At 39.8% G+C, this 27,271-nt stretch overlaps 1 protein-coding gene and 1 long non-coding RNA gene across 2 annotated transcripts in view; both read left to right on the top strand.

Moving 5' to 3' along the window:
* Positions 1 to 27,271, top strand: part of LOC307041071 (dedicator of cytokinesis protein 3-like) — a 234,822-nt gene that overhangs the window by 120,116 nt on the left and 87,435 nt on the right. The window contains exons 4-5 of the mRNA XM_079684411.1: positions 7,778 to 7,833; positions 18,389 to 18,485. Coding sequence (XP_079540537.1) covers positions 7,778 to 7,833; positions 18,389 to 18,485 — 153 coding nt within the window. The remainder of the gene's footprint in view (positions 1 to 7,777; positions 7,834 to 18,388; positions 18,486 to 27,271) is intronic.
* On the top strand, positions 21,978 to 22,976 carry LOC307041073. Its single transcript, XR_013808676.1, has 2 exons — positions 21,978 to 22,263; positions 22,382 to 22,976. It is a non-coding gene; the product is annotated as an uncharacterized lncRNA (long non-coding RNA).

Below are 27,271 nucleotides of genomic sequence, written 5' to 3'. Positions count from 1 at the left end.
GTCCTCCCACTGTCCTCAAGACTCAAGAACATCCATAAACATTCATCTGTTTGCATCTAGCTAATTATGTATCTATATATCATATTTTATTCACTCTTCTTGCACTATTTCTATTTTATTTGTAATAACTTGCACATCTCCAAACATTCTCATTCTATTTGATCTGTTTTCTTTGTTCTATGTCCTATATATGTTCCTGCTGCTCTGTTGGAGGTACTGTAGCTGCTGAGCACATGCTGATAAAGCCTTGAATTGAAATGTGACACTTGCATTTAATATTGAATAGAAAACAGTTTATACTCAAACTCACACCTGTTGCAGTCATGCAGATACACAAATACACATATGGATGTTAAAGTTAGAACCCAAGAAACATCGGCCCTCGATCCTTCAGAAGCTAAATCGATGCGCTAAACGATCTGTATCACGATCCATCATCAGCCAATCTGCATGAACGTATACATTAGCTTAGTTGACAGCAGGTCAAAGTGTGTGTGTGTGTGTGTGTGTGTGTGTGTGTGTGTGTGTGTGTGTGTGTGTGTGTGTGTGTGTGTGTGTGTGTGTGTGTGTGTGTGTGTGTGTGTGTGTGTGTGTGTGTGTGTGTGTGTGTGTGTGTGTGTGTGTGTGTGTGTGTGTGTGTGTGTGTGTGTGTGTGTGTGTGTGTGTGTGTGTGTGTGTGTGTGTATACTGTGAAAGCATAAAGGAAAGAGAGCCACTCTTCATGCATAATAACACTGCTGTCCTTCAGAGGATCTTTAAGGGTCAAACATCACATTATAAAACACGGGGAGCCCCACCCTGTGTAACTGAAGTGTGTGTTAGAGTGTGTAACTGAAGTGTGTGTTAGAGTGTGTAACTGAAGTGTGTGTTAGAGTGTGTAACTGAAGAGAGAGAGAGCACAATAGTGTTAAGGAGAAACAGAGTTACTGTAGTCAGCCATGCGTTTGACAGACGAGGTTTGGAGGTTCCGGCCTGCATGGAGCTCAATTACCTGTACACACACACACACACACACACACACACACACACACACACACACACACACACACACACACACACACACACACACACACACACACACACACACACACACACACACACACACACACACACACACACACACAGTGTTTTATAAGAGGCCGAGTATCCACTGAAGTCGCCTCCTCTCTAAAATAAAAGGCCTTGTGAGTTGTACTGCTAGAAACACTGAATAAAGCATGTTCAAAATGTGTGTTCGGTGGAGTCTGGCTGAGTTGCTACGAGCTAGCGTAGGATAAAGAAGCAGTAAGATATAATGAGATGTTTGGTAAAAATGTGGATTATAAACGGATACAAAATCTGTTTGACAGCTTCTGGCAATGAAACATGCTCAAAGGAGATATTAACCAATTACAGAAGACCAGACACTCTGTATTCACATCACGTGACGTGTTATTGTCCCTAATAGACTCGGGTCAGAACCAGGTGACATGCAGTATTTGTAGCTCCTACGAGATAGTATATCATTTGTGGGTGCTTGACATTTTTACTGCATCCTGTTCCTTTCTTCTTTCATCTTCCTCTCTCCAACACACATCTTCCTCTCCCTCTGCTTCTGTCTCGTTCTGTAACAAGATTACCTTTTCATGAACCGATGCTTCAACACCATCCGCTAAATTAGGAACAACACAAACCTCCGATGACCTCCTGCCCATTACACACACACACACACACACACACACACACACACACACACACACACACACACACACACACACACACACACACACACACACACACACACACACACACACACACACACACACACACACACACACACACACACACACACACAGCCTCAGGTGTTCTGAAGGCAGTGACCTGTTAACAACCATCCAATGTCACAGCTTACAAGGCAGAGACAGGAACAAGGTGTGTGTGTGTGTGTGTGTGTGTGTGTGTGTCTGTGTGTCTGTGTGTGTGTGTGTGTGTGTGTGTGTGTCTGTGTGTCTGTGTGTCTGTGTGTGTGTGTGTGTGTGTGTGTGTGTGTGTGTGTGTGTGTGTGTGTGTGTGTGTGTGTGTGTGTGTGTGTGTGTGTGTGTGTGTGTGTGTGTGTGTGTGTGTGTGTGTGTGTGTGTGTGTGTGTGTGTGTGTGTGTGTGTGTGTGTGTGTGTGTGTGTGTGTGTGTGTGTGTGTGTGTGTGTGTGTGTGTGTGTGTGTGTGTACAGGTAATTGAGCTCCATGCAGTCCGGAACCTCCAAACCTCGTCTGTCAAACGCATGGCTGACTACAGTAACTCTGTTTCTCCTTAACACTATTGTGCTCTCTCTCTCTTCAGTTACACACTCTAACACACACTTCAGTTACACACTCTAACACACACTTCAGTTACACACTCTAACACACACTTCAGTTACACACTCTAACACACACTTCAGTAACACAGGGTGGGGCTCCCCGTGTTTTATAATGTGATGTTTGACCCTTAAAGATCCTCTGAAGGACAGCAGTGTTATTATGCATGAAGAGTTGCTCTCCTTCCTTTATGCTTTCACAGTACACACACACACACACACACACACACACACACACACACACACACACACACACACACACACACACACACACACACACACACACACACACACACACACACACACACACACACACACACACACACACACACACACACACACACACACTTTGACCTGCTGTCAACTAAGCTAATGTTCCTTTACATGCAGATTGGCTGATGATGGATCATGATACAGATCGTTTAGCGCATCGATTTAGCTTCTGAAGGGTCGAGGGCCGATGTTTCTTGGGTTCTAACTTTAACATCCAAATGTGTATTTTAATATTCCCTCATCTGCCTCTCAGAGTCTAATTGGACTAATTGAATATCGTCCAGTTACACATTTGTATAGAGAATGATAGGGTACCAATGTACACACACATTTGAGCATTTGCATATTAACTTTTATTCAAAATAAGAAGAACAATACATTTAGAAATATCGATATATTAGATGTATTTAATATATAAAATATTAGATATTATGCTTTTGATGTATTTAACTTAAACAGCATTTGGAAACTACTCTTACTACATCTTTGGTATGCAATAAGTTGGTTTCACAAAAACAAAAGCATTATTTATTTTCTCTTGTTTTTATTTTGCGTTTGATTTTCAGCTAATCCGGAGTAACGGAGAGTAATCAGGTTACTTTCATATTTTGATACTCAGGTTAGATTCTTTGACATGTGGTTACTTATCGTAACAGATCAAATTGAATTCAAAGCAACCCTCCCTTGGCTTTTCCATCTTAAACCTTGATCTTTAAACATATGCTGTGTTTCCGCCACGTGACTCTGATCCGTTCCTAAATGTATGGATGCATTATTTATTGGTTTTGATCGGTGCGTTCAACCACCAAGTACTTTTCACCCGAATCCTACAGACAAACAATGAGCATGTAAACAACCTTGTCCGAGGTAAACATGCACCTACAGTAGTGTAGATATTTTCAATCTGTACATAACAAACAAACCCAGCACAAATGGACCCACTGACGTCCTGAAACATCTCCCCTCTCCGCTCTGAAACATGCAGTGGAATATAAATGAAACCCTCCAGTGATGCTCCCTCTGCAGCGGCTTGATTTTGTTAATTCAACACATTCTCTCTCTACAATTTCCAGAAATCATCTCCAGAGTCACTCCAGATACAGAGCTTCTATGTCACGAAATACCCAATTACTCCCACATTTCAGGAGAACTGTCTGCAGCATTTATAGTGAGGAGAGAAGAAGTAGAGTTATTCACTGCAGAGTACTAAACAGAGGAGAAATACTCAGTTGTTGTTCCCAAGTAAAAGTAGAAGTACTCAGATCTTGTTCTTGAGTAAAAGTAGAAGTACTCAGGTCTTGTTCTTGAGTAAAAGTAGAAGTACTCAGATCTTGTTCTTGAGTAAAAGTAGAAGTACTCAGATCTTGTTCTTGAGTAAAAGTAGAAGTACTCAGATCTTGTTCTTGAGTAAAAGTAGAAGTACTCAGATCTTGTTCTTGAGTAAAAGTAGAAGTACTCAGGTATTGTTCTTGAGTAAAAGTAGAAGTACTCAGATCTTGTACTTTAGGAAGAGTAGAAGTACTCAGATCTTGTTCTTGAGTAAAAGTAGAAGTACTCAGATCTTGTTCTTGAGTAAAAGTAGAAGTACTCAGGTCTTGTACTTGAGTCAAAGTAGAAGTACTCAGATCTTGTACTTGAGTCAAAGTAGAAATACTCAGATCTTGTCCTTGAGTAAAAGTAGAAGTACTCAGATCTACTAGTAAAAGTAGAAGTACTCAGATCTTGTACTTGAGTAACAGTAGAAGTACTCAGATTTTGTAGTAAAAGTAGAAGTACTCAGATCTTGTACTTGAGTAAAAGTAGAAGTACTCAGATTTTGTAGTAAAAGTAGAAGTACTCAGATCTTGTTCTTGAGTAAAAGTAGAAGTACTCAGATCTTGTACTTGAGTAAAAGTAGAAGTACTCAGGTCTTGTACTTGAGTAAAAGTAGAAGTACTCAGATCTTGTACTTGAGTAAAAGTAGAAGTACCAGAGTGTAGGAATACTCTGTTACAGTAAAAGTCCTGCATTCAAAATGTTCCTCAAGTGAAAGTAGAAAAGTATTCTCATCAAAATATAGTGAAAGACAGTAAAAGTAGTCATTGTGCAGATTGGTCCATTTCAGAATAATAGATATGATATGTTTTATAATGATTGATCATGAAAGTGTTCTCAAAGCTGGTAAAGGTGCAGCTAGTCTGAATGACTTTGTATACTGCAGGGTAGCTGGTGGATTTACTCCAGGTGGAACTAAAGTCTGATTTAACACTTGATTATATTTCACATCATTCATCCACATCTGAGAAGTGACTAAAGGTATTAAATACATGTAGTGGAGGAAAAGTACACAGTAGCATAACATGAGTAAATGTACTTAGTTACTTTACACCTCTGATTCTAAACCATCTCTGCACACTGACTTAAAGTCAGAGGGCATTAGACATCATGACATAAGTTGAATTTGCATAAAACAAATGGGAGTGTTTTTATACTTATAATCAATACTTTTGTACTGAACTAAATCTCAGGCAACACTTTAGCTAATTGCTACCGAATAAATCCAGATGGAAGTAAAGAGTTTTACTTTTACTCAACAGTTAATTTAAAATAAAGAGGGGAGATATACATAAAGTCATAGTCTGTATCCTGGGGGATTAGTATTAGTTCGAAGTGGAGATGGATGGATAATCTTAATTTACTAAACGCCTGAAATAACCTTTTTCTGTCACAATAGATTTAGTTGATATTGTTATATATCACAGTTTTTCTCACAGATTTTGCGAGACTGTGCTCGGTGGACCGTAGTCTTTTTTTAAATTAACATTATGTAACTACTGTAAGTAAATATTGCCAATGAGAAGGCTCGCAGTATTTTAAATAGTTGTGCCATTTTATTTGAAAAAGTAAAAATAACATTGGTATATGATGCTCTTGAAAAACCAAACGTGTGCTCGTGTTTGAGGCAAGTTGCATCACTTTAAGCTGCGTTGTGATTGCGTTACATTTCTCTAATTTGTGTTGGGCTTGTGTTGCGTTACCTTGGTTCGATTTAAGATGTGTTGTCGTTACGTTGCGTTAAGTTGTATTGTGGTTGCGTTGTGGTTACATTGTGGTTGCGTTACGTTTATCTAATTTGTGCTGGGATGGGTTGCGTTAATTTGGGTTTGCTTTAAGATGTGCTGTCGTTGCGTCAAGTTGTGGTTGCGTTGTATTTATGTTGCGTTGTGGTTGCAAACTTGAAGTTGTGTTGCTTTTTCTTGCAAGATTTAAGTTATGTTGTGGTCACGTTGCATTAACTTGGGTTGCAGTGTGGACGGGGCTGTTGTGTTAAGATGAGGTGTAGTTTTTGTATGTGTGTTGTGGTTGCGTGGCATTGTTTTAAGTTATGGTTGTGTTGCATTGTGGTTGTGTTGTGTTTGCAGGCTTCAAGTTGTGGTGTGGTCCCGTTGTGTTAAGAGGTGTCGCTTATTATGTGTGTTGTGGTTGCGTGGCATTGTGTTAAAGGTGACCTATCATGCAAAATGCACTTTGTACGTCTTTTCTTCATGAACATGTGTCCCTGGTGTTCCAGGGAACTCACCAAGTGTCAGAAAACACAACCCTCTCTCTTTCCCTCCATACCCAAATCTCTTAAAAAGGGGCTGCAACGGATCTGATACAGACTGATCCAGATTTGAACACTTCTATGACGTCACAGAAGTGGCGCTACGGCTATTGGGCCAACTCCACCAATCAGGAGGAGGCAGCCACGGACATTGCCGTTGGAAAGCGCTGGAGACGCTGTAGTACATATGCCAGGCCTGTAGATGGTGCTGTTCTCACAGAATCAGCCCATGATGCAAAGACAGTGTTCAATTGAGCAAAATGAGGAATGGCTAAAGTGCATGATCTGTTTGGTATTTTGAAAAATAAAAAGTATAAATATGCCTTATATAGGTATGGTCCTACACTATATTATTCAAATATAGCATGATAGGTCCACTTTAAGTTATGGTTGCATTGTGTTAAGAGAAGGTGTCGTTTTTGTATGTGTGTTGTGGTTGCGTGGCATTGCTTTAAGTCATGGTTGCGATGTGCTAAGTAGTCTTTTTTTTGCTTTATCTTGCATTGTTTTTATGTGCGTTGTGGTTGCGTTGCATCACAAAGAAAACACACAACTTATGAACAGGTTCACAGGTGATTTTAATAACCAAGTGAAGTACATTTTTTGCCAAAAACCTTAAAACCGATCTAACCCAAACTGCTAAATGCTCAATAGATGGTTTCAAAACAAGATGTGTGTCTGCTTTACGTGCAATGTGAGAGTTAATATGAATCCGTATGTTAAATCAAATGAAGCGCTGTGCATGCCAACAGCTTCCTCTATTCACACACATGAATTATTGATCGCTGCCCCTCTGAGAGTTATTCTGCATGTATTCAGCTTCTTCTGTGTGTCTGTGTTTCAGGTGGGGAGTAGTGGAGCGTACTTTACATTAAATCTAGTATTCATTAAATAAGCTTTGCCTGCTTCCTGGCTCTGGGGATGTTAGAGTCGATAGGTATCTTCACGCTGAAATAACTCGACAACTCTGGGATGGATTTATGTGACATTTATGAGCTCAAAAGGTGTTTCTAATGATTTACTGATCGCCTGACTCCACAGACAAAAAATACAAAAGAATAAAGTATATTAAGTTGTATCTTTTTATTCAATATAATGTTTACTTTACTACTGGTTATATTCATTTATATTTATATATTTTCTTACTTCAGGTTTTTCTTTAGCTTGTTTTGTTTATATGAATATTTGTATTGTATCTTTTCATAGCACATTTTCAATGGTCACATATTTTTATCAAATGTTATTTAATCTTCTAAAGCAGACATTTTACCTCAACTTTATATAAAAACTGTTTTTACTTTATATTTGTATTTTATAGTAATTGCACATTTTGTATTGTTTTCAAAGTTTATTTATGAATTAAAGGACGGGCATCCCTGTTGTGCTGGAGTCCCTGGCTCCTCCAACAACTTACGATGTCAAAACAAATCCAAAATAGTGCAAGGAAGAATTGAAATACAATTTATGTATCTGTCACAAGACAGATTTAGACATTGTCTCTAAAAGTGAGGTGCCAACACCTCTTTGTGGTTTGATCCTTTTATTTAACGTTCTGTCTCTGTCTCTGTCTCTGTCTCTGTCTCTGCAGGGAGTTTTCCCAGCGAGCTACATCCAACTGAAGAAGGCCATCGTCACCAACAGAGGGTAAGTTTACAGACCTCCAAATTAACATGGCTCAGTTTGAGTTTCTCTGTCTACACAACTTTTGTCAAATTATTCACATATAGTTTAAATTAACATACTCTTTTTACTTTTTGACTACAATGCATATTAAAGGTCCCCTTATATACTATTTCTCATCAATATATCACAGGTCTCAGATATATCCAGAGTCTCGGATTGGCTGAAACACCAAACAGATCATTGCAGCATTACCCATAATCCCCTCTGTTTCAGCCCTGTTTCCAAAGTGCTGATTCTCGGTCTGTTACTTTAGATGAAAATAAGGAGTCCCTCCCCACGCCCCTCTGAGAGACATTTGGTTACAAAGAACTCAATGGAGCTCTAGAGGAGATTCAGGTGATAAGGGGGGGGGGGGGGGGGGGGGGGTTGCCTTGGTTGCTGATTGGCTAATGGTTACACAAGACAAAACATCGTTATGACATCATCAAGTGGCCAAAATCTGATCAGCTCATTTTCAGACAGGTTTTTATAGAAATGGATCAAAAAGAGAGAGAATCTTTGTTCCTGAAACTTTCAGAGTCTCTTTCCACAGAGGGGACACATGTTGATGTAGAAGAGACATGAAGAAGAGGGGACACATGTTGATGTAGAAGAGACATGGAGAAGAGGGGACACATGTTGATGTAGAAGAGACATGAAGAAGAGGGGACACATGTTGATGTAGAAGAGAAATGAAGAAGAGGGGACACATGTTGATGTAGAAGAGACATTAATAAGAGGGGACACATGTTGATGTAGAAGAGACATGGAGAAGAGGGGACACATGTTGATGTAGAAGAGACATGAAGAAGAGGGGACACATGTTGATGTAGAAGAGACATGAAGAAGAGGGGACACATGTTGATGTAGAAGAGACATGAAGAAGATGGGACACATGTTGATGTAGAAGAGACATGAAGAAGAGGGGACACATGTTGATGTAGAAGAGACATGAAGAAGAGGGGACACATGTTGATGTAGAAGAGACATGAAGAAGAGGGGACACATGTTGATGTAGAAGAGACATGAAGAAGAGGGGACACATGTTGATGTAGAAGAGACATGGAGAAGAGGGGACACATGTTGATGTAGAAGAGACATGGAGAAGAGGGGACACATGTTGATGTAGAAGAGACATGAAGAAGAGGGGACACATGTTGATGTAGAAGAGACATGAAGAAGAGGGGACACATGTTGATGTAGAAGAGACATGAAGAAGAGGGGACACATGTTGTAGAAAAGACACGAAGAAGAGGGGACACATGTTGATGTAGAAGAGACATGAAGAAGAGGGGACACATGTTGATGTAGAAAAGACACGAAGAAGAGGGGACACATGTTGATGTAGAAGAGACATGAAGAAGAGGGGACACATGTTGATGTAGAAGAGACATGAAGAAGAGGGGACACATGTTGATGTAGAAAAGACACGAAGAAGAGGGGACACATGTTGATGTAGAAGAGACATGAAGAAGAGGGGACACATGTTGATGTAGAAGAGACATGAAGAAGAGGGGACACATGTTGATGTAGAAAAGACACGAAGAAGAGGGGACACATGTTGATGTAGAAGAGACATGAAGAAGAGGGGACACATGTTGATGTAGAAAAGACACGAAGAAGAGGGGACACATGTTGATGTAGAAAAGACACGAAGAAGAGGGGACACATGTTGATGTAGAAGAGACATGAAGAAGAGGGGACACATGTTGATGTAGAAGAGACATGAAGAAGAGGGGACACATGTTGATGTAGAAGAGACATGAAGAAGAGGGGACACATGTTGATGTAGAAAAGACACGAAGAAGAGGGGACACATGTTGATGTAGAAGAGACATGAAGAAGAGGGGACACATGTTGATGTAGAAGAGACATGAAGAAGAGGGGACACATGTTGATGTAGAAAAGACACGAAGAAGAGGGGACACATGTTGATGTAGAAGAGACATGAAGAAGAGGGGACACATGTTGATGTAGAAGAGACATGAAGAAGAGGGGACACATGTTGATGTAGAAAAGACACGAAGAAGAGGGGACACATGTTGATGTAGAAGAGACATGAAGAAGAGGGGACACATGTTGATGTAGAAGAGACATGAAGAAGAGGGGACACATGTTGATGTAGAAAAGACACGAAGAAGAGGGGACACATGTTGATGTAGAAGAGACATGAAGAAGAGGGGACACATGTTGATGTAGAAGAGACATGAAGAAGAGGGGACACATGTTGATGTAGAAAAGACACGAAGAAGAGGGGACACATGTTGATGTAGAAAAGACACGAAGAAGAGGATTTACAGATGACCTTTAAAGGTGTACCTAATGTCTACTGAGACTTTCTCTAACCTCTATGGGGGTAGATTTGACTCAATCTTATTTGTGTAACTACTTCATCACATGAACATAGCCGAGTGACACGAGTAGATTTTTGTTCTAGGTCGTTGCAGGTTGAAAGCCCTAGGTTCAGGGAATCTAAAAAAGAAAGGGAAGGATCGTATTATTTTATTCTCTTTCCTTTTCAGTTATTGTTTCTAAATGTCATTTTTTAACGCGTTTCTGCAGCACTATTTCTTACTGCTTTTAATGTCTTTTATTTTTGTAAAGCACTTTGAACCACCTGGTGTTGAAAGGTTCTACATAAAGAAACTTGCCTCGCCTTACCACCTTTGGAAAGTGTGTCTCAAAACAGTGTGTGTGTGAAAGCCGAACCACAAACTGGATTCACAGATGCCTGATAGAGAGATATACTCCTGTCCTTTGAGACACTTGGTCATGTTTTATTTGGACGTCACATCATGGTAGAAGTCTATTAGATATAATCCTTCTTTGTCCGGGTTGATGCCACGGCTTTCTCCTCGTGTCGGGTTTGGATTCATTGAAGGGCTAACGTGATGAGATCCTGTTTTGAGAGCCGCTCGCTCTAAATAAGGTATGAGCTCCTTCCTCTCTGACTCCCCTCCAAGTTCAAGAGTACATATTTTAATACATTTACATAATGACTGCTTTCTTCAGATTAATCAGAGTTACGGAGCGTGTCTCGATTTGCATAAGAATTTTTTAATTAAAGGCACGCAGAGTAAATTAATTGGACTTACTGTTTGGAGAGGAGCTCCAGGGCAGAGGAAGAGGAGAGTTCCTACTACTGACCTGTGTGTGTGTGTGTGTGTGTGTGTGTGTGTGTGTGTGTGTGTGTGTGTGTGTGTGTGTGTGTGTGTGTGTGTGTGTGTGTGTGTGTGTGTGTGTGTGTGTGTGTGTGTGTGTGTGTGTGTGTGTGTGTGTGTGTGTGTGTGTGTGTGTGTGTGTGTGTGTGTGTGTGTGTGTGTGTGTGAACAAGGCCACACAGCACTTTGTATATCAGAGAGCAAATTGAGCATAAACTGATGTGATATAAATTGTGATTAAAATCAAATAAAAAGGCTCAATACCTTTTTATACATTTGTATTACTAATTATTTTTTAGTAAGTAATTTATGTAAACAAAACAAGCGTTGGAGAATCAATACGTACTAGATTATAGGATGTTTTTATGCACTTTAACTTTAAAATCCATACAAACGAGCCACTAAACAAACGTTAAACTCACGATGAATATTGGATCGTCCAAATATCACTTCTGTAATCTATGTAAACATCTGACTTTATTGTTTTATATTATTTATCACAAACGGTCAGACAAGACTCCAGCCCTTTTGATATAATCAATATATACAGAATTCGTTTATGTATATGTATATATTACGTTTATGTATATGTATAATTCAAAAATTGTCCAAAAGAAAAGCAAATACACTTTTATAACTTTTATGAAATGTTTCAGTCACAATATACACTACATTTTTGGCTCACACAAAAAACATTGTGTGTATCTGTGAGTACAGTGTGTGTATCTGTGTGTGTCTGTGAGTACAGTGTGTGTATCTGTGAGTACAGTGTGTGTATCTGTGTGTGTCTGTGAGTACAGTGTGTGTATCTGTGAGTACAGTGTGTATCTGTGTCTGTGAGTACAGTGTGTGTATCTGTGTGTATCTGTGAGTACAGTTTGTGTATCTGTGAGTACGGTGTGTATCTGTGTGCTTCTGTGAGTACAGTGTGTGTATCTGTGAGTACGGTGTGTATCTGTGTGTGTCTGTGAGTACAGTGTGTGTATCTGTGTGTATCTGTGAGTACAGTGTGTGTATCTGTGAGTACAGTGTGTGTATCTGTGTGTATCTGTGAGTACAGTGTGTGTACATGTGTCTATCTGTGAGTACAGTGTGTGTATCTGTGTGTATCTGTGAGTACAGTGTCAGTATCTGTGTGTATCTGTGAGTACAGTGTGTATCTGTGTCTATCTGTGAGTACAGTGTGTGTACATGTATCTATCTGTGAGTACAGTGTCAGTATCTGTGTGCTTCTGTGAGTACAGTGTGTGTATCTGTGTGTATCTGTGAGTACAGTGTCAGTATCTGTGTGTATCTGTGGGTACAGTGTGTTTCCTCAGTCAGCTCTGGTTTAGATCAAAGAGGTCAAACAGGAGCCATCCTGTGTCTGACCTTTGGGTTAATGTCAGGATATGGAGAGAGATCATCTCTGACAGTGTGTGTGAGTGTTTGTGTGTGTGTGTGTGTGTGTGTGTGTGTGTGTGTGTGTGTGTGTGTGTGTGTGTGTGTGTGTGTGTGTGTGTGTGTGTGTGTGTGTGTGTGTGTGTGTGTGTGTGTGTGTGTGTGTGTGTGTGTGTGTGTGTGTGTGTGTTTGTGTGTGTGTGTTTTTCAAAGGGCGACAGTAAAACTGTTCTCATATTCTTTTATCTCCGATAACCTCCATTTAGATCCCATTATTATTTAAAAGGGCCATATTCTCCTCATCTTCAGGTCATAGTAGTATATAGTGTCCCTACTTTAAAGAGTCCTCTCCTGCTGATGTTCAGGTGTATATCAGTATATAGTGTCCCTACTTTAAAGAGTCCTCTCCTGCTGATGTTCAGGTGTATATCAGTATGTAGTGTATCTGCTTTAAAGAGTCCTCTCCTGCTGATGTTCAGGTGTATATCAGTATGTAGTGTCTCTACTTTAAAGAGTCCTCTCCTGCTGATGTTCAGGTGTATATCAGTATGTAGTGTCTCTACTTTAAAGAGTCCTCTCATGCTGATGTTCAGGTGTATATCAGTGTGTAGTGTCTCTACTTTAAAGAGTCCTCTCCTGCTGATGTTCAGGTGTATATCAGTATGTAGTGTCCCTACTTTAAAGAGTCCTCTCCTGCTGATGTTCAGGTGTATATCAGTATGTAGTGTATCTGCTTTAAAGAGTCCTCTCCTGCTGATGTTCAGGTGTATATCAGTATGTAGTGTCTCTACTTTAAAGAGTCCTCTCCTGCTGATGTTCAGGTGTATATCAGTATGTAGTGTCTCTACTTTAAAGAGTCCTCTCCTGATGATGTTCAGGTGTATATCAGTATGTAGTGTCTCTACTTTAAAGAGTCCTCTCCTGCTGATGTTCAGGTGTATATCAGTATGTAGTGTCTCTACTTTAAAGAGTCCTCTCCTGATGATGTTCAGGTGTATATCAGTATGTAGTGTCTCTACTTTAAAGAGTCCTCTCCTGCTGATGTTCAGGTGTATATCAGTATGTAGTGTCTCTACTTTAAAGAGTCCTCTCCTGCTGATGTTCAGGTGTATATCAGTATGTAGTGTCTCTACTTTAAAGAGTCCTCTCCTGCTGATGTTCAGGTGTTTATCAGTATGTAGTGTCTCTACTTTAAAGAGTCCTCTCCTGCTGATGTTCAGGTGTATATCAGTATGTAGTGTCTCTACTTTAAAGAGTCCTCTCCTGCTGATGTTCAGGTGTATATCAGTATGTAGTGTCTCTACTTTAAAGAGTCCTCTCCTGATGATGTTCAGGTGTATATCAGTATGTAGTGTCTCTACTTTAAAGAGTCCTCTCCTGCTGATGTTCAGGTGTTTATCAGTATGTAGTGTCTCTACTTTAAAGAGTCCTCTCCTGCTGATGTTCAGGTGTATATCAGTGTGTAGTGTCTCTACTTTAAAGAGTCCTCTCCTGCTGATGTTCAGGTGTATATCAGTGTGTAGTGTCTCTACTTTAAAGAGTCCTCTCCTGCTGATGTTCAGGTGTATATCAGTATGTAGTGTCTCTACTTTAAAGAGTCCTCTCCTGCTGATGTTCAGGTGTATATCAGTATGTAGTGTCTCTACTTTAAAGAGTCCTCTCCTGCTGATGTTCAGGTGTATATCAGTATGTAGTGTCTCTACATGTCTTCATGCTTTAATGTTCAAAAAGCTCTTTATTGTTCTCATACTTCCTGTGCTGCAGCACCTCTTCTCACCCTCTGTCTGATGCCCCGCCCCCTTAGCCAATCACCTACAATGTGTTGTAGCCAAAGCCAATAGAAGCGCCTGTTTAATGACATGAATCAATATTGTAAGAAATATAGAAATAGTGCTTAATTCATGGAAATATATTATGTACACATCATAATAGAGACTTCAAACTGTTGGATGTGTGTTGAGACAAGTTAAAGTTAAAGACAATAGAGTGAATAATAAATTACTTTAACGTTTGCAGAAAAGCTGTGGGCTTTCATTATTTAGTGAGTAAAGACAGAAGTTCCCGAAGAACACTTTTCTTGATAAAAAGAGAGACACAGTTTAAGAATAACAAACAAAAGGGTAAAAGGTGTAACATTTCAGAACGATGGACGACAGGAGAGACTTGAAGTATATAAGGACGTGCATTTGCTTTTAAAAGAAGGAAGTAGAGGAGAGAGGGGTGAGGAAAGGAGGAAAGGAGGGAAGGGAAGTGCAGAGTACACAAAGTGAGAACTAGAGGGGTAACGATGTGAAACAGAATACAGGAGGGGGAGAACAGAGGGGGAGAAAGGAAGCGTCTGAGATACGAGTGATGTGGGGAAATCAGCAGGAGGCCAGCTGCTCCTCAGATAATGTAGCTCGCTGCTTTATTCATTCACCAGCTGGAGACATGAGGAGGGGAACGAGGGAGGAGGAAGGGTCCGGGAGGAGGAAGCAGTGTGAGGCTCTCCGGGGTGTAGACAGGGACTCAGCGATATGTTGTTCAGGATGATGTATTGCAGCGGGAGCAGAGTGTGTGTGTGTGTGTGTGTGTGTGTGTGTGTGTGTGTGTGTGTGTGTGTGTGTGTGTGTGTGTGTGTGTGTGTGTGTGTGTGTGTGTGTGTGTGTGTGTGTGTGTGTGTGTGTGTGTGTGTGTGTGTGTGTGTGTGTGTGTGTGTGTGTGTGTGTGTGTGTGGTCTTGCTCTGCAGGTTCAACACGCAAACCGTGAGATAAATGCTCTGAGGTTTGTTTTGTCCGTGCTGCAGGAACACGGGGAAGTGACTGCTTTAGTGAACAGTGATGTATGAGTGTAGAGGTTTGTGTGGAAGAAGATTGGGGCCAAAACATTTTTTAGATCCGACCGAAATATTAAAGTAAGAATTCCGAAATAATGTCAGAATTCTGGGATTCAAGTCAGAACTCCGATTTTAAATTCAGTATTCAAAGACTGTGGAGTTGCATTAGGTAACGCGAGATACGGCTGATACTTGCGCATTAGTTTCTGTTATGGATCAGTATCAACAGTCCTGCCAGTAACGTTACTATATTATCAATGCTACGTTAGTTATAGCCTGATATATGATAGCTAACTTCACAATGTTGTGATGTGACGCTAACGCCGGTCACTCACCAAGACAGCTGCTCAGTTCTCCACTGGTTCTCCTCACACCACAGCTCAATTTCTCTCCGATGGCCGTTATTTCTTCTAATCCTTGGCTGCTCCCGGTCTCTTGGACGCCTAGCAGGCTCATAATTATAAGGTTGTGGTCCGTCATATGCATTCGAATATTCATGTTCAACTTCTTCTGTGTCTTCTGTGTCGAAACTAGCATTGGGATCCATGTTTATTAATACGTTACACCGGCCGCTCTCTCCCTTGTGTCCCCCGTGTTACGTCACACGCGGGAGGTCACGTGCCGAGGCTTTTTTATGGGGAAGTGAACATTTCTTACAAAAACGACGCCAGATGTCACTGTAGTGTATATTTCTGTAATCTAGTGTATTCATCATTTTCCTACACATTTATTCACAGGTGTCTCTAACCTGGAAGTTGCTCTTTAACATGACACATGTGAACATTGGTGCTCATTGATTACATGCAGAGCTGGTGTTTTTGGACAGAATGTTCTTCTTCTGTGGTGCATTGGACTGTAACTCTGACATGCCCCGAAGACACAAATCAATTGAACTCACCATTGTTGAAGCCTAACTGTGTGTAACGCAACACAAAGGAGCCACAAACAAGGTCAACTGTTTGTTCTGTAATCTACTAAGCATGCAAACATGTCAAAGTGAATAACAGCGATAAGTTACACGGTGCATTGATATGAAATCATATGTTCATATTCACAGTATCCCAATAAGTTTGATTCCGTCTTAAATGTATGTTTATAATTTAAAAGCATAACATCTTATTTATTAAATCCTCCAAGGAAGTTACGTTTTTTTATATTCTCTGCATGATTACTGAAAAACCTACTGGTCTGTTTGTCATTATATTTGGGGGAAGGGCAAAGAAGAGGTTATCCAATTAAAAAAAAAAATGTCAGATCCACTTTTGTTAACATTGCTTGAGTGTTGCATTCATGAGCTGTCGGGATAATCAGAAAAATGAGTTCCCAACTAGAACCTTTCACATTGTTCGTCCCCTCAAACGGAGTGAACAAATGTGTGTTAGGATTATGTTTTAAACAGGACCCAGGCGCAGGCAATGACTGAAGATGTTTAAATGGTTTATTGTTTCGGAGACTCAGGCAGGTTTGGTGATTATGGAGGTCCGGAGTGGAGGTAGGCAGTGAGAGGCTGGACTGATTACCAGGCAGGCAGGTAGGATGCGGGAAGAAGCAGGCAGGTTGGCTGGAAGCTCTGGTGGAGGATGGCCGAGGGATTGCACTGGAAACACATGAGAAACTAGTTACAAAGAGTACGGAATTACACGCAGACAGGATAACTGAATGGGCAGCCAGGATGATGTAATACCACTGGTGTAGAAAACAATCTGGCGGTGAGTTGCTGGGAGACTGGAGTAGATAAGCTGTGTCCTGATTAGATGATGAGGGACAGCTGAGTCGGACGGCCAGGTGAGAGCAATGAGGCTGCTGCCTGCAAGGGACACCACACCCTCTCCACACACACAGGGGAACAAACAGGGACACAGTTTGGACTGTGACAATGTGTTTTTAATTTGTTGTGATATCATTAACAATGACTCATTCAAGTTAGATTAGATTCAACTAGATTTATTTGTATTGATTTACATTTGGAAACGTTTTTCATCAGACAAAGCATTGCACACGAAGGAAAGAAACTCCCTCTGGGGGGAACACGGGGATTTTAGCCTCTGCAGACCATTTGCACTAAAACCAATATAGCACACTACAGGGAAGGGAACCCCCCAAAAAACGAAGAGGGACTTTTTAAAACGGAGCAAATGGACTTGCATTGCTTTGGAGGAGAGGGAGCGAAGAGACAGAACATTAAAAAACGTGCTCGGATAGAAATGTGAAGTCTAATCTCAGAGATGGAGTTTTTAAAGTAATGTGTTTCATCTCTCATTCTTAAAGTCTTCTTAATGCTCCACCTTTCTCTCTCTGTCTGCCTTCCTGAGACAAACCCATCACTCCCCCCTCGTGTATTCAAATCTATGAAATAATCTTATGAAACAAGACTCCATATCTTCATTTGCGCTGGGGACGTATAACTTAGTATAATTTATAAATGTTCTGAAAGGTAGCGTGCGCAAAGAAATGTGATGAACAAGAACATGGTTTAGTGTCAAGATGTGCAATTTGGACATGTTAGTGAACTTTTAATTGAAAATGTAAAAACTAACATTGCACTTTAAAACAAAGTAAACTACAAATAATTCCCCCGTCCTCTACTGACTCTGAAATGTCCCAAAAACATGCAGCAGTTGGTTTGGCCTATTTTCATTAAAGGTGGGGTAGATAGTTTTGGAGAAACCAGCTCGAGTGCGCTAGAATTTGAAAATACACTACCGGAAAAAAATCTGCTACTTCCTGACAGAGCCCCTCCCCCAACACACACGAACGCACACATGACCAATGAGGGCACGAGAGAAGTTTGTGCACAGATGGAAGGCTGACAGGCAGGTAGGCCATCCATTTACTTTAGCCGGCTCAGATGATTGGTCGTGCTTTTTACAGCGCCACGGCTTCAACACATGACATTTATTTATGGATTTTTTGTCAAAGCACTTCAGATATTCATTGCTATCTGGATGTTAAGAGCATTCCATGGAATATAACAACAAGTGTATCTCGAGCCGGTTTCTCAAACTTACCTTCCCCACCTTTAAGTTAATGTTGTCTTTTTGCTTTATGTTCTGGTCAGAGAGTACCAGACTCTAAACTTTCAATAGAAAATGTAAAAACGTTGCTCCCGCTGCTGAACTCTGTTTGTAATCAATAGTCCCCTCCATGTTAGTGAATAAAGTGTTTGTGTGTTTCCTTCAGGCCTCATGAGACGGTGGTTCCTCTGGAGGATCCGATCATCACCGAGGTGACGGCAACTCTTCAGGAATGGGCTTTACTGTGGAAGCAACTCTATGTGGTGAGCTGAACATCTCCTTTATAAGATAAGAACAGAGGTGGGAAGTACTGGAGTAGAAATACTTTGTTACTGTACTTAAGTACATGTCTCCACTACTTATTTTTCTGACGACTTTTTACTTTCTACTTCTTACATGTTGAACACAAATACCTGTACTTTCTACTTCTCACATGTTGAACTCAAATACCTGTACTTTCTACTTCTTACATGTTGAACACAAATACATGTACTTTCTACTTCTCACATGTTGAACTCAAATACCTGTACTTTCTACTTCTTACATGTTGAACTCAAATACCTGTACTTTCTACTTCTCTCATTTTCCAAACAGGCTGGTTCCTTTAGTCTGAATGTGTGTTTGGTGGCGTGATCATTATTATTTAGAGTCATTGCGTGCCTTTTGATTTGAACACGATCCGTGTATCCATCATTTCCTGGTCTTCTCTAAAGAAGAGGGACCAATGGAAACGTTGTCATGTTGCCGTTGGTCACCATGGAAACATTCATTAGCTAACAATGACATTATTGTTCTATTAATATAAAGGGAGGTCAGGTACTCTTTAAAACAGCTGCTAGTTATGGGTACTTTTTACTGAAGTACATTTCAAAGCCTCTTTACTTTGACTTGAGTAAAGAAGTTTAGTCAGTACTTCTACTTTCACCAGAGTATTGTTAAACTCAAGTATCTGTACTTCTACTTGAGTAAAGGATGTGTGTCTTCTGCCCTCTCTGGATAAGAAGTACTTTATTGATCCCAAAGTGGGAAATGTTTGTGTTGGAGCGGTTTAAAAAGTCAAGGCATTGTACAATATAAATTTTAAAAAACTAGAAACAAACATTCCACAATGTAAACATCTCAAAAGCAATAACATAGCATTAAAGAAAAGTAGAACATATACATGTTGAATTACACATTTACAGTGACAAAATATAAAGCAGGATATTATATATACATAAGTATGTGAGGAATGGAATATTAAATATTAGATTGGACATACTAAATGTAAAATGTACAGTGTGGTTTTAAGTCCAGTTGTCTAAGGAGCAGATAGTGTTGTGTTTCTGCACATCATGTTATTGATGAATCATCGTTATGCGCCACCTGGAGTTCATTCCAAGTGTTTAAACTAGAGTGATATTGAATGTAGTTAAACACAGTTTTTCTTTATTTTTTGAATACTTCATGTTCAAGTCGTTGACACATTGCAACAACAAAAAATACAGAATTTCTGAGAAAAAGTAAGAATTTTGAGGAAATGTCAGATTTTTTTTAGAAAAATAAATAATTTTCAGATTTTCAGAAAAAAACATTTTGATAAACAACTCATTATTTAGTTCATGACAGGATGTATGATTACGTACAAGAACCGGTATTCCTCCATCTTGTGACCATGTAACTCCCTCTCTCCGTGTGAAGGACACTGTGCAGGAACTAGTTCCAATCTCAGAATATGTGGAAGTGATCAGCCATGATATTGCTCCAGATTCTGGTCTGCCATTCTGATAATATTTTATTCTTGGAGTTATGAAAAAACAAATGATATTCTTCCATGAGAATTCTCTCCACCGGCCAGAGCTGGAGGCGGTGGCTTGTATTTTACACGTTAGACCAGTGGTCCCCAAACTACGGCCCGCGGGCCGGATACGGCCCGCCTCCACATTTGACCCGGCCCCTTGAACAATTTCCAATATCAGAGACGCATTACCTCCCCCCCTCCCCCCCCCCCGCATTATTATTTTTTCAGTCGGGCCACGCGATCGAGACCAATGCACGCATAGAACTGGGTGAAGTGAGCCTCCCCGACTGAATCCCTGAAATGTTTCCTCATGTCAATAAAGCTCATTTGAATTGAATTATGACGCTAAAAAAATGTTGCTAACGACCTCACTGTCTTTGCCCTAATCATAAAACGTGAACCTACCCCCCCCCCCCCCCCAGAACGGAATAATGGCAAAAAGGTTAGGTAAGAGAAAAATTGATTCAGAATGCAGGGTATTTAACCTGCAGTGGACACACGATTATTTTTTTGTTCAATGCAAAGAAAAGGCTGTTTGTCTCATCTGTCAAGAGGCCGTGGCGGTATTCAAAGAATACAATCTGCGCCGACATTATGAATCCCATCACAAAGACAAGTATGATAGCTTGCGAGGCCAAATGCGAGCAGACAAACTAGCAAAGCTAAAAAGTGGACTGTTAGCTCAGCAGACTACATTTGTACGCCAAACTCAGCTGAACCATTCATCTGTTCGTGCCAGCCTCCGTGTTGCTCAACTGATAGCAAGCTGCGGTAAACCTTTCACTGAGGGAGAGTTTGTCAAGAAATGTCTGAATATTGTCGTGGAGGAGGTGTGTCCCGAGAAGAAAGATGTTTTTAATGCCGTGAGTCTGTCTTCGAGTACAATCACCAGACGCGTTGAAGAAATTGGGGGTAATGTATATGCCCAGCTGCAGCAGAAGACAAAAGAATTTGACTTTTTTTCATTAGCACTTGATGAGAGCACGGACGTGCAAGACACAGCGCAGCTTCTTATTTTTATTCGTGGAGTTAGCGCACATTTTGACATGTGCGAGGAGCTGGCAGCCCTCCAAAGTCTGAAAGGCACTACGACGGGGGAGGATATTTTCGGCAAAGTATGTCAAACCATCGAAGAGTTGGATCTGGACTGGGCAAAGCTTGCCAGCATCACGACTGACGGGGCTCCGAGTATGGTGGGCGCGACTCGGGGTCTGATAGGACGCATGAACCGGGAGATGGAAGAGCGGGGTCTCACCGCCCCGCTACAAGTGCACTGCCTAATTCACCAGCAAGCACTGTGCTGCAAAGTGTTGAAGTGGGATTCTGTCATGAAGGTGGTGGTATCATGCATAAACTTCATCAGAGCAAATGGACTTAAACACAGGCAGTTCCAACAATTCCTGTCTGACCTGGAGTCTGTGCACGGAGATGTATTATACTACACAGAGATCCGATGGCTGAGCCGCGGCAGAGTTTTGAGGCGTTTTTACGAGCTGCTACCTGAAATTAACGCATTTCTTCATTCAAAAGGCAAAACGGTCCCAGAGCTGATCGACCCAGAATGGAAATGGCACCTCGCATTTTTTACAGACGTGACAGAACTGCTGAACGGCCTTAACTTGCAGCTACAAGGCCAGGGGAAACTCATTTGCGACATGTATTCCCACATAAAAGCATTTGAGGTGAAACAAGCGCTGCTTTTGGAGCAAGTGAAAAAGCACAACTTCACCCATCTCCCTGCTACCCAAAAGCTTTCTGCAGAGAAACCAGCGGTCCCGTTCCCAGCTGAAAAGTGTGTGGAAGCACTAGAAATGCTGAAGGCGGAGTTCGGTGTGCGATTCCGTGAGCTACATGTTCATGCAAAAGAAATCCGTCTTTTCCAGAACCCCTTTGTTGCCGACATCGATGAAGCCCAGCCTTCTTATCAGTTTGAGCTGGCCGAGTTACAGAGCTGTGATGTTCTGAATGACTCATTCAAGCCCACCAGTCTCATTGACTTCTATGCCGCCCTCCCTCAAGACACGTACCCTAACATAAAAAAACACGCAATGAAGATGTCCACAGTTTTTGGCAGCACGTATATCTGCGAGCAAACCTTTTCACGCATGAAACACCTGAAAACTCAGAGGAGATCAAGATTGACAGATGAACATCTGCATCAGTGTTTGAGACTGGCTGTGACTAGAATGGAACCTGACATTGAACTTCTCACCAGCCAGATGCAGGCCCACAGTTCACACTGATGAACATACAGTACATAGGTAAGCTCACTATAAAAAATCCATCTCCACAACCATACTTGTATTGAAATGTATTGTGCTGTGTAGGTGCTGTATCACTTAGTTTGGTTTCTCAGCCTGCTTGCTTTGTGTTTTTCAGGGGGAAGTTGATGAGAGAGAGCAAACACTGGTGTCTACTAGGCTATAATACTGGAACTTACACAACTGGACTATAAGGAAAGAACACAAGAACTTTGAGAGACTGCTCATATGAGTCATTTAAGAGATTTTGCTGTGACAACTGAAGCTGAACTTTTACCAAGATTGTGCACAGCACAATAGAAGCATTGTTTCTGTGAAGAACCCAGAGAGGGTTATTTGGGTATTCATAATACTGTTATTACATATTTCCTGACTCTTTTTCTGTGAAGAACCCAGAGAGGGTTATTTGGGTATTATTGATTTCATAATACTGTTATTACATATTTCCTGACTTTTTTTCTGTGAAGAACCCAGAGAGGGTTATTTGATTTTTATTGATTTCATAAATAGTGTTATTATATATTTCCTGAGTTAAATTTTTCTGTGAAGAACACAGAGGGGGTTATTTGATCTCAGAAAGGGTTATTCATATTTGCTTATGTGTGGCTTTTTGGAAAACAATAAATTCTTACATTTAGGCACCACTGCGATCGTCACACTTTTTCTGTTACAAACTGACCCGGCCCCCCATCAGAGAAGGGAAAAGTTATGTGGCCCTCACTGGAAAAAGTTTGGGGACCCCTGCGTTAGACCATTCTTCTTCTGTTAAAGCTAGATATGTTTCAGTTTTTCGTTCTTAAATAAAACAAGTGTGGAGAGGATGGCATGAACAGAGGCTGGGTAAATAAATATAAATCTATGGTCGTGTCTGTGAATGTGTGAAGGTTAGATGTACCCTAAAAGCAAATGGCAGACAATATGTTAAAAGTGTTTTAATGCATTAAGGCTACGGCACGACTAATGAAGAAAAGCAGATTAATGTTCTTCCGTAATGTGGACCGCTCATGCCTAACCAGGTCATTAATTATGCTCATTAACGCTTGAATAAACAGCTTTGTTAACATTATGCTCTGCACACGTTTTACTTCAAAGTTCATCCTGTAGAATTTAGAGAGATTTAAACTAGGGCCGGGACTCGATTAAAAAAATTAATCTAATTAATTAGAGGCTTTGGAATTAATTAATCACATTTTTTATCACATATAAATATTTGACCTGAGAGCAGTGAGAAGCAATTTTTTTCACATGGATTTTAGTATACCTTTGAATAATGACTGAATACATAAGCTTAAGCAACAACACATTGTTTATTTTTTTCAAGGTGGTACACTGGCCATAAAGTGTAGCAATAGCATATTTAGGAATATAGTACATTTCAGAGATTCAGGTAGCCTATAGGTAGGTAGACCTTCTGTAAACTATAACACTTTGTTTTTGAAGTAAAACACAATACTTTCAAGTACATTCAGAACATTGGAAACCCTGACTATTAGAAAACATCTCTCTGTTGCTTCAGAGGCCATAACAGACTTTGTTGATTTACCAACAGTTGATTTAAAAAATCTAATACATTTCAGTCCAACTCTCTCAATAACCTTGGCCAAAACAATAAACAGTTCAACATAAAGTGCCAGTTGCACCAACAACGTAATAAATAGTTCAACATAAAGTGTACCATTTAAAATAAAATAAAAAAGTGCCAGTGATTGACCTCAATCCCTCCTATTCTTCCAATATCCTGATGAAAAATAAAATCTCTCTGTTGCATAGGCCACTGTTTGATCAACGCGAATTGGGTGTGGGTCCTTGTACTCCGAGTCGGGCTAACGTCCACGCTAGCTTCCACGCTAGCTGCTATATGTTTTGCATTGAGGTGATACTTGAGGCTTGATGTTCTGCGGTGATATGCAAATTCCTTTTTGCATAATTTGCAAACAACCGTGCTCTTACCGACGCTTCCATCCGTCCGTTTTTTAAAACAAAATGTCCCATCCACGGGGCCAACCAAAGCGGTCTCATCAGCTTCTTCGTTCATGTTTGACTATTGTTCACTGTGGTTTGTTGTTGTCTGAAGTCATGAATGTTAGTTGGTGCTCCAGTATAATCGGTACCCCTGAAACTCATCCAGTGAGAAACGTTCCACGGTGCAAAAATAAGTGCGATTAAAATGCGTTAATTTTTTTGACGCTTTAATTTTTGTGTAATTAATTAATCTTAATTAACGCGTTAAAGTCCCGGCCCTAATTTAAACTGAAGGTTCCTCGTGATTTAATCAATTTAGGAAAGGAAACCAATGTTGTGTTGTTCATTTATATGAAAACAAACTAGAAGGGTCATTCCAGAATTGGAGGACATTTCATGTCCCCCATATAAAAAATCTAATAATCCATGCCCAAAATGCTAAAACATGCACTTGTTGTGTTAAACATACTTGTCTTGAGACACAATGTGTATAAAATTGTAGAAAAAGTGGTTTCAAAATATTATTTAAATGATCAAATAGCTCTCGAACATCCCCTAAAATGGCATTTTTCTCTTGTCCCCGCTTCTTGGTGACCAACTTGCATGTCAAATATAACATTTAAAATAGGGATTTTATTTACTTTTTTTGGTATTATTCTATTGATATATGTCTCTTGTAATGGTAAAATCTATTTGTTAAATCATAAACATATTTTAAATAACAGTAATTTTGCACAGAAGGTGTGTCCCTCAACATACGTTCAACCCTGTTACCCAAACCTTTTTAGATTGGCACAGGAAGTGAAAAAACTGTAAATCAGATGACACAGTGGAAATGACATCAGCAAGCCATGTGCTAGTGCCATGGGTAGACCAAAACTAAGTCCTCTCTTTTATTTTTCATATTTTTACAATCTTTTCAGTCGTAAAAGAGTGTGGCACTCTGACCCACTCAACCCTGTTACTGATATTACCAGAATAAAGCATATTAGTTTCAAAGTTATCTTTCTGTCATTAGATATCCAAGTTTGTCATTGCCTTGGAAAGTAGCATTACATGCTACATCTAGCAATAATTCCTGAGGTTAAAACTAACATTAGCATTGATTTTCAACCCTGTTACTATAATTAGAGTAACAGGGGTAATTCTTCATCGGAAAATATACATTTGATGCCAAGCTGGGCAAATCACTTTTTTTGATGGTTTATTATCTGTTTTTCCTAAATACATTAAAAAAAATTATAAAATAAAAGGTTAATTTTTCAAAAATGTTGGTGTCTAAATTGTCCTCCAATTCTGGAATGACCCAGAAACTTTGCACATTGACTTTAAGGGAAATGCTGGAGCTATTTAAAAAAATGTTTTAAACAATATATTTATTAATGTTTCATTATTTTAAACAACAGTTACAAGACACGACAGACCTTACAAGAAATTACATAAATAATGAAAAACAGAGGCAAAAACAAGAAAGGACATTATATGAATTTTTTTTTTTAAATATAGGTAACACTTAATATTAAGGTACACAAATTAACCATCAACTAGTTGTTAATTAGCATGCATATTAGCAGTATATAGGCTCTTTATTAGTTATTATTTAACACTTATTAATGCCTTATTCTGCATGACCGTATTCTACAAGTAATAAGCCATTAGTTGAGAGTTTTTCCTCAATAACACTCTAATTAGTGCTGATTGATTGCAAGTCAGGAAGTTGTTGAACATGAGCTTGGGTCTTAATATGCTCTGCTCAATATGGGCCTAATAAGGCAGTATCACCACAAGAATAGTAATTCTCCCATAATAACACTTAACAAATAGGATCTATTCTTATGTAACAAGACATGAAACTAAAAGTGTTCATTAAGTCTAAATAACTCAAAGTGGTATTTCTTGTTCATAAGAAATAAGCTGGTAGTTTGTCTCTAGTATGTTAATTAAGAACTAGTTGATGGTGAATAAGTGTATAAAGCGTTACCAAATATATTTATGTATGTGTGCCGGTAAAAAGTTGTTTGTAAAGTTGTTTGTAAAGTGTCTCTCCTGTCGGCTATTTTTATTATATGTACAGCACTTTGGCTCGACCAAAAATCGTTTATAAATGTGCTATATAAATAAAACTTGATTTGAATTGATTTTATGTTCAGTGCCTTATCGCTGAATTTAAACATGTTGCACAAAAGGATCATTTAGTCTCTCCTCTGATATGAAAAGGTGTTTCTGCAGCATTACTTTAGAGACAATCTCACACTGTAAAAACTCAACATCATGCCAAGTATATGTGTCTAATATCTAGTCAGAATATGTCTTTACTCTCGATGTAAACATAATAACTGAAGAGGTTAGATAGAGGCTTGTCACGATATTCATGTCATGTCACGTTTCTATGTCTAGGTTCGGGTGTTTTGCTGTTATGTTTTCCTCTTGGTGTATTGTCTGGTCCCTCTCCCTGTGTTTTCCTCCTGTCCTTAGTTTCCCTGGTGTGTCTAGTTGTCTGATTGTGTTCACCTGTTGCCCTTGTGTTTCTCCTCCCCTGCCTGGTTGTTTCTTGTCTTGTGATTACCCCTCCCTGTGTTTAGTCTCTTCCTGTGTTCGGTGTCGGTTCATTGTTTGTTTTTTCCCGTCTCCCTCCATGTTGGTCACGAACGTGTTTTGTATTTTCCTCGTGTTACCACGCCGTGCTATTTTGCTGATCGGCTTTGAATTAAAGCTCGCTTTTGTTTGTAGACCTTAGCCTTTTTTTTGTAATCTGCTTTTGGGTCCAATGTTTCCCAAACCGTAACAAGGCTCTTGTTTTTAGACAATGCTTCTTCAAGACTCTTGAAAACATCTTTAAGCTGCTGTGGTTTTTGTAAAAGATGTTTAATCTTGTTTAAACAAATACATCTTACTTGATTTAAAAAACAAAAACGAATTCTTATTGGAAAATCACCAACTGACATCAGAAAACAAAAAAAAAATGGAGCATTTCAGGCTTATTTAGTAATAACATTTACAGATCCTGGTACGATATAGTTCAAAATAAATTTTCCCAGCTAATCAA

Source organism: Notothenia rossii (assembly GCF_949606895.1).
Source record: "Notothenia rossii genome assembly, chromosome: 5".
Classification (NCBI taxonomy): Eukaryota; Metazoa; Chordata; class Actinopteri; order Perciformes; family Nototheniidae; genus Notothenia; species Notothenia rossii.
Note: the sequence above shows the minus strand (reverse complement) of the source record. Positions and strands in the feature narration are given on the sequence as shown.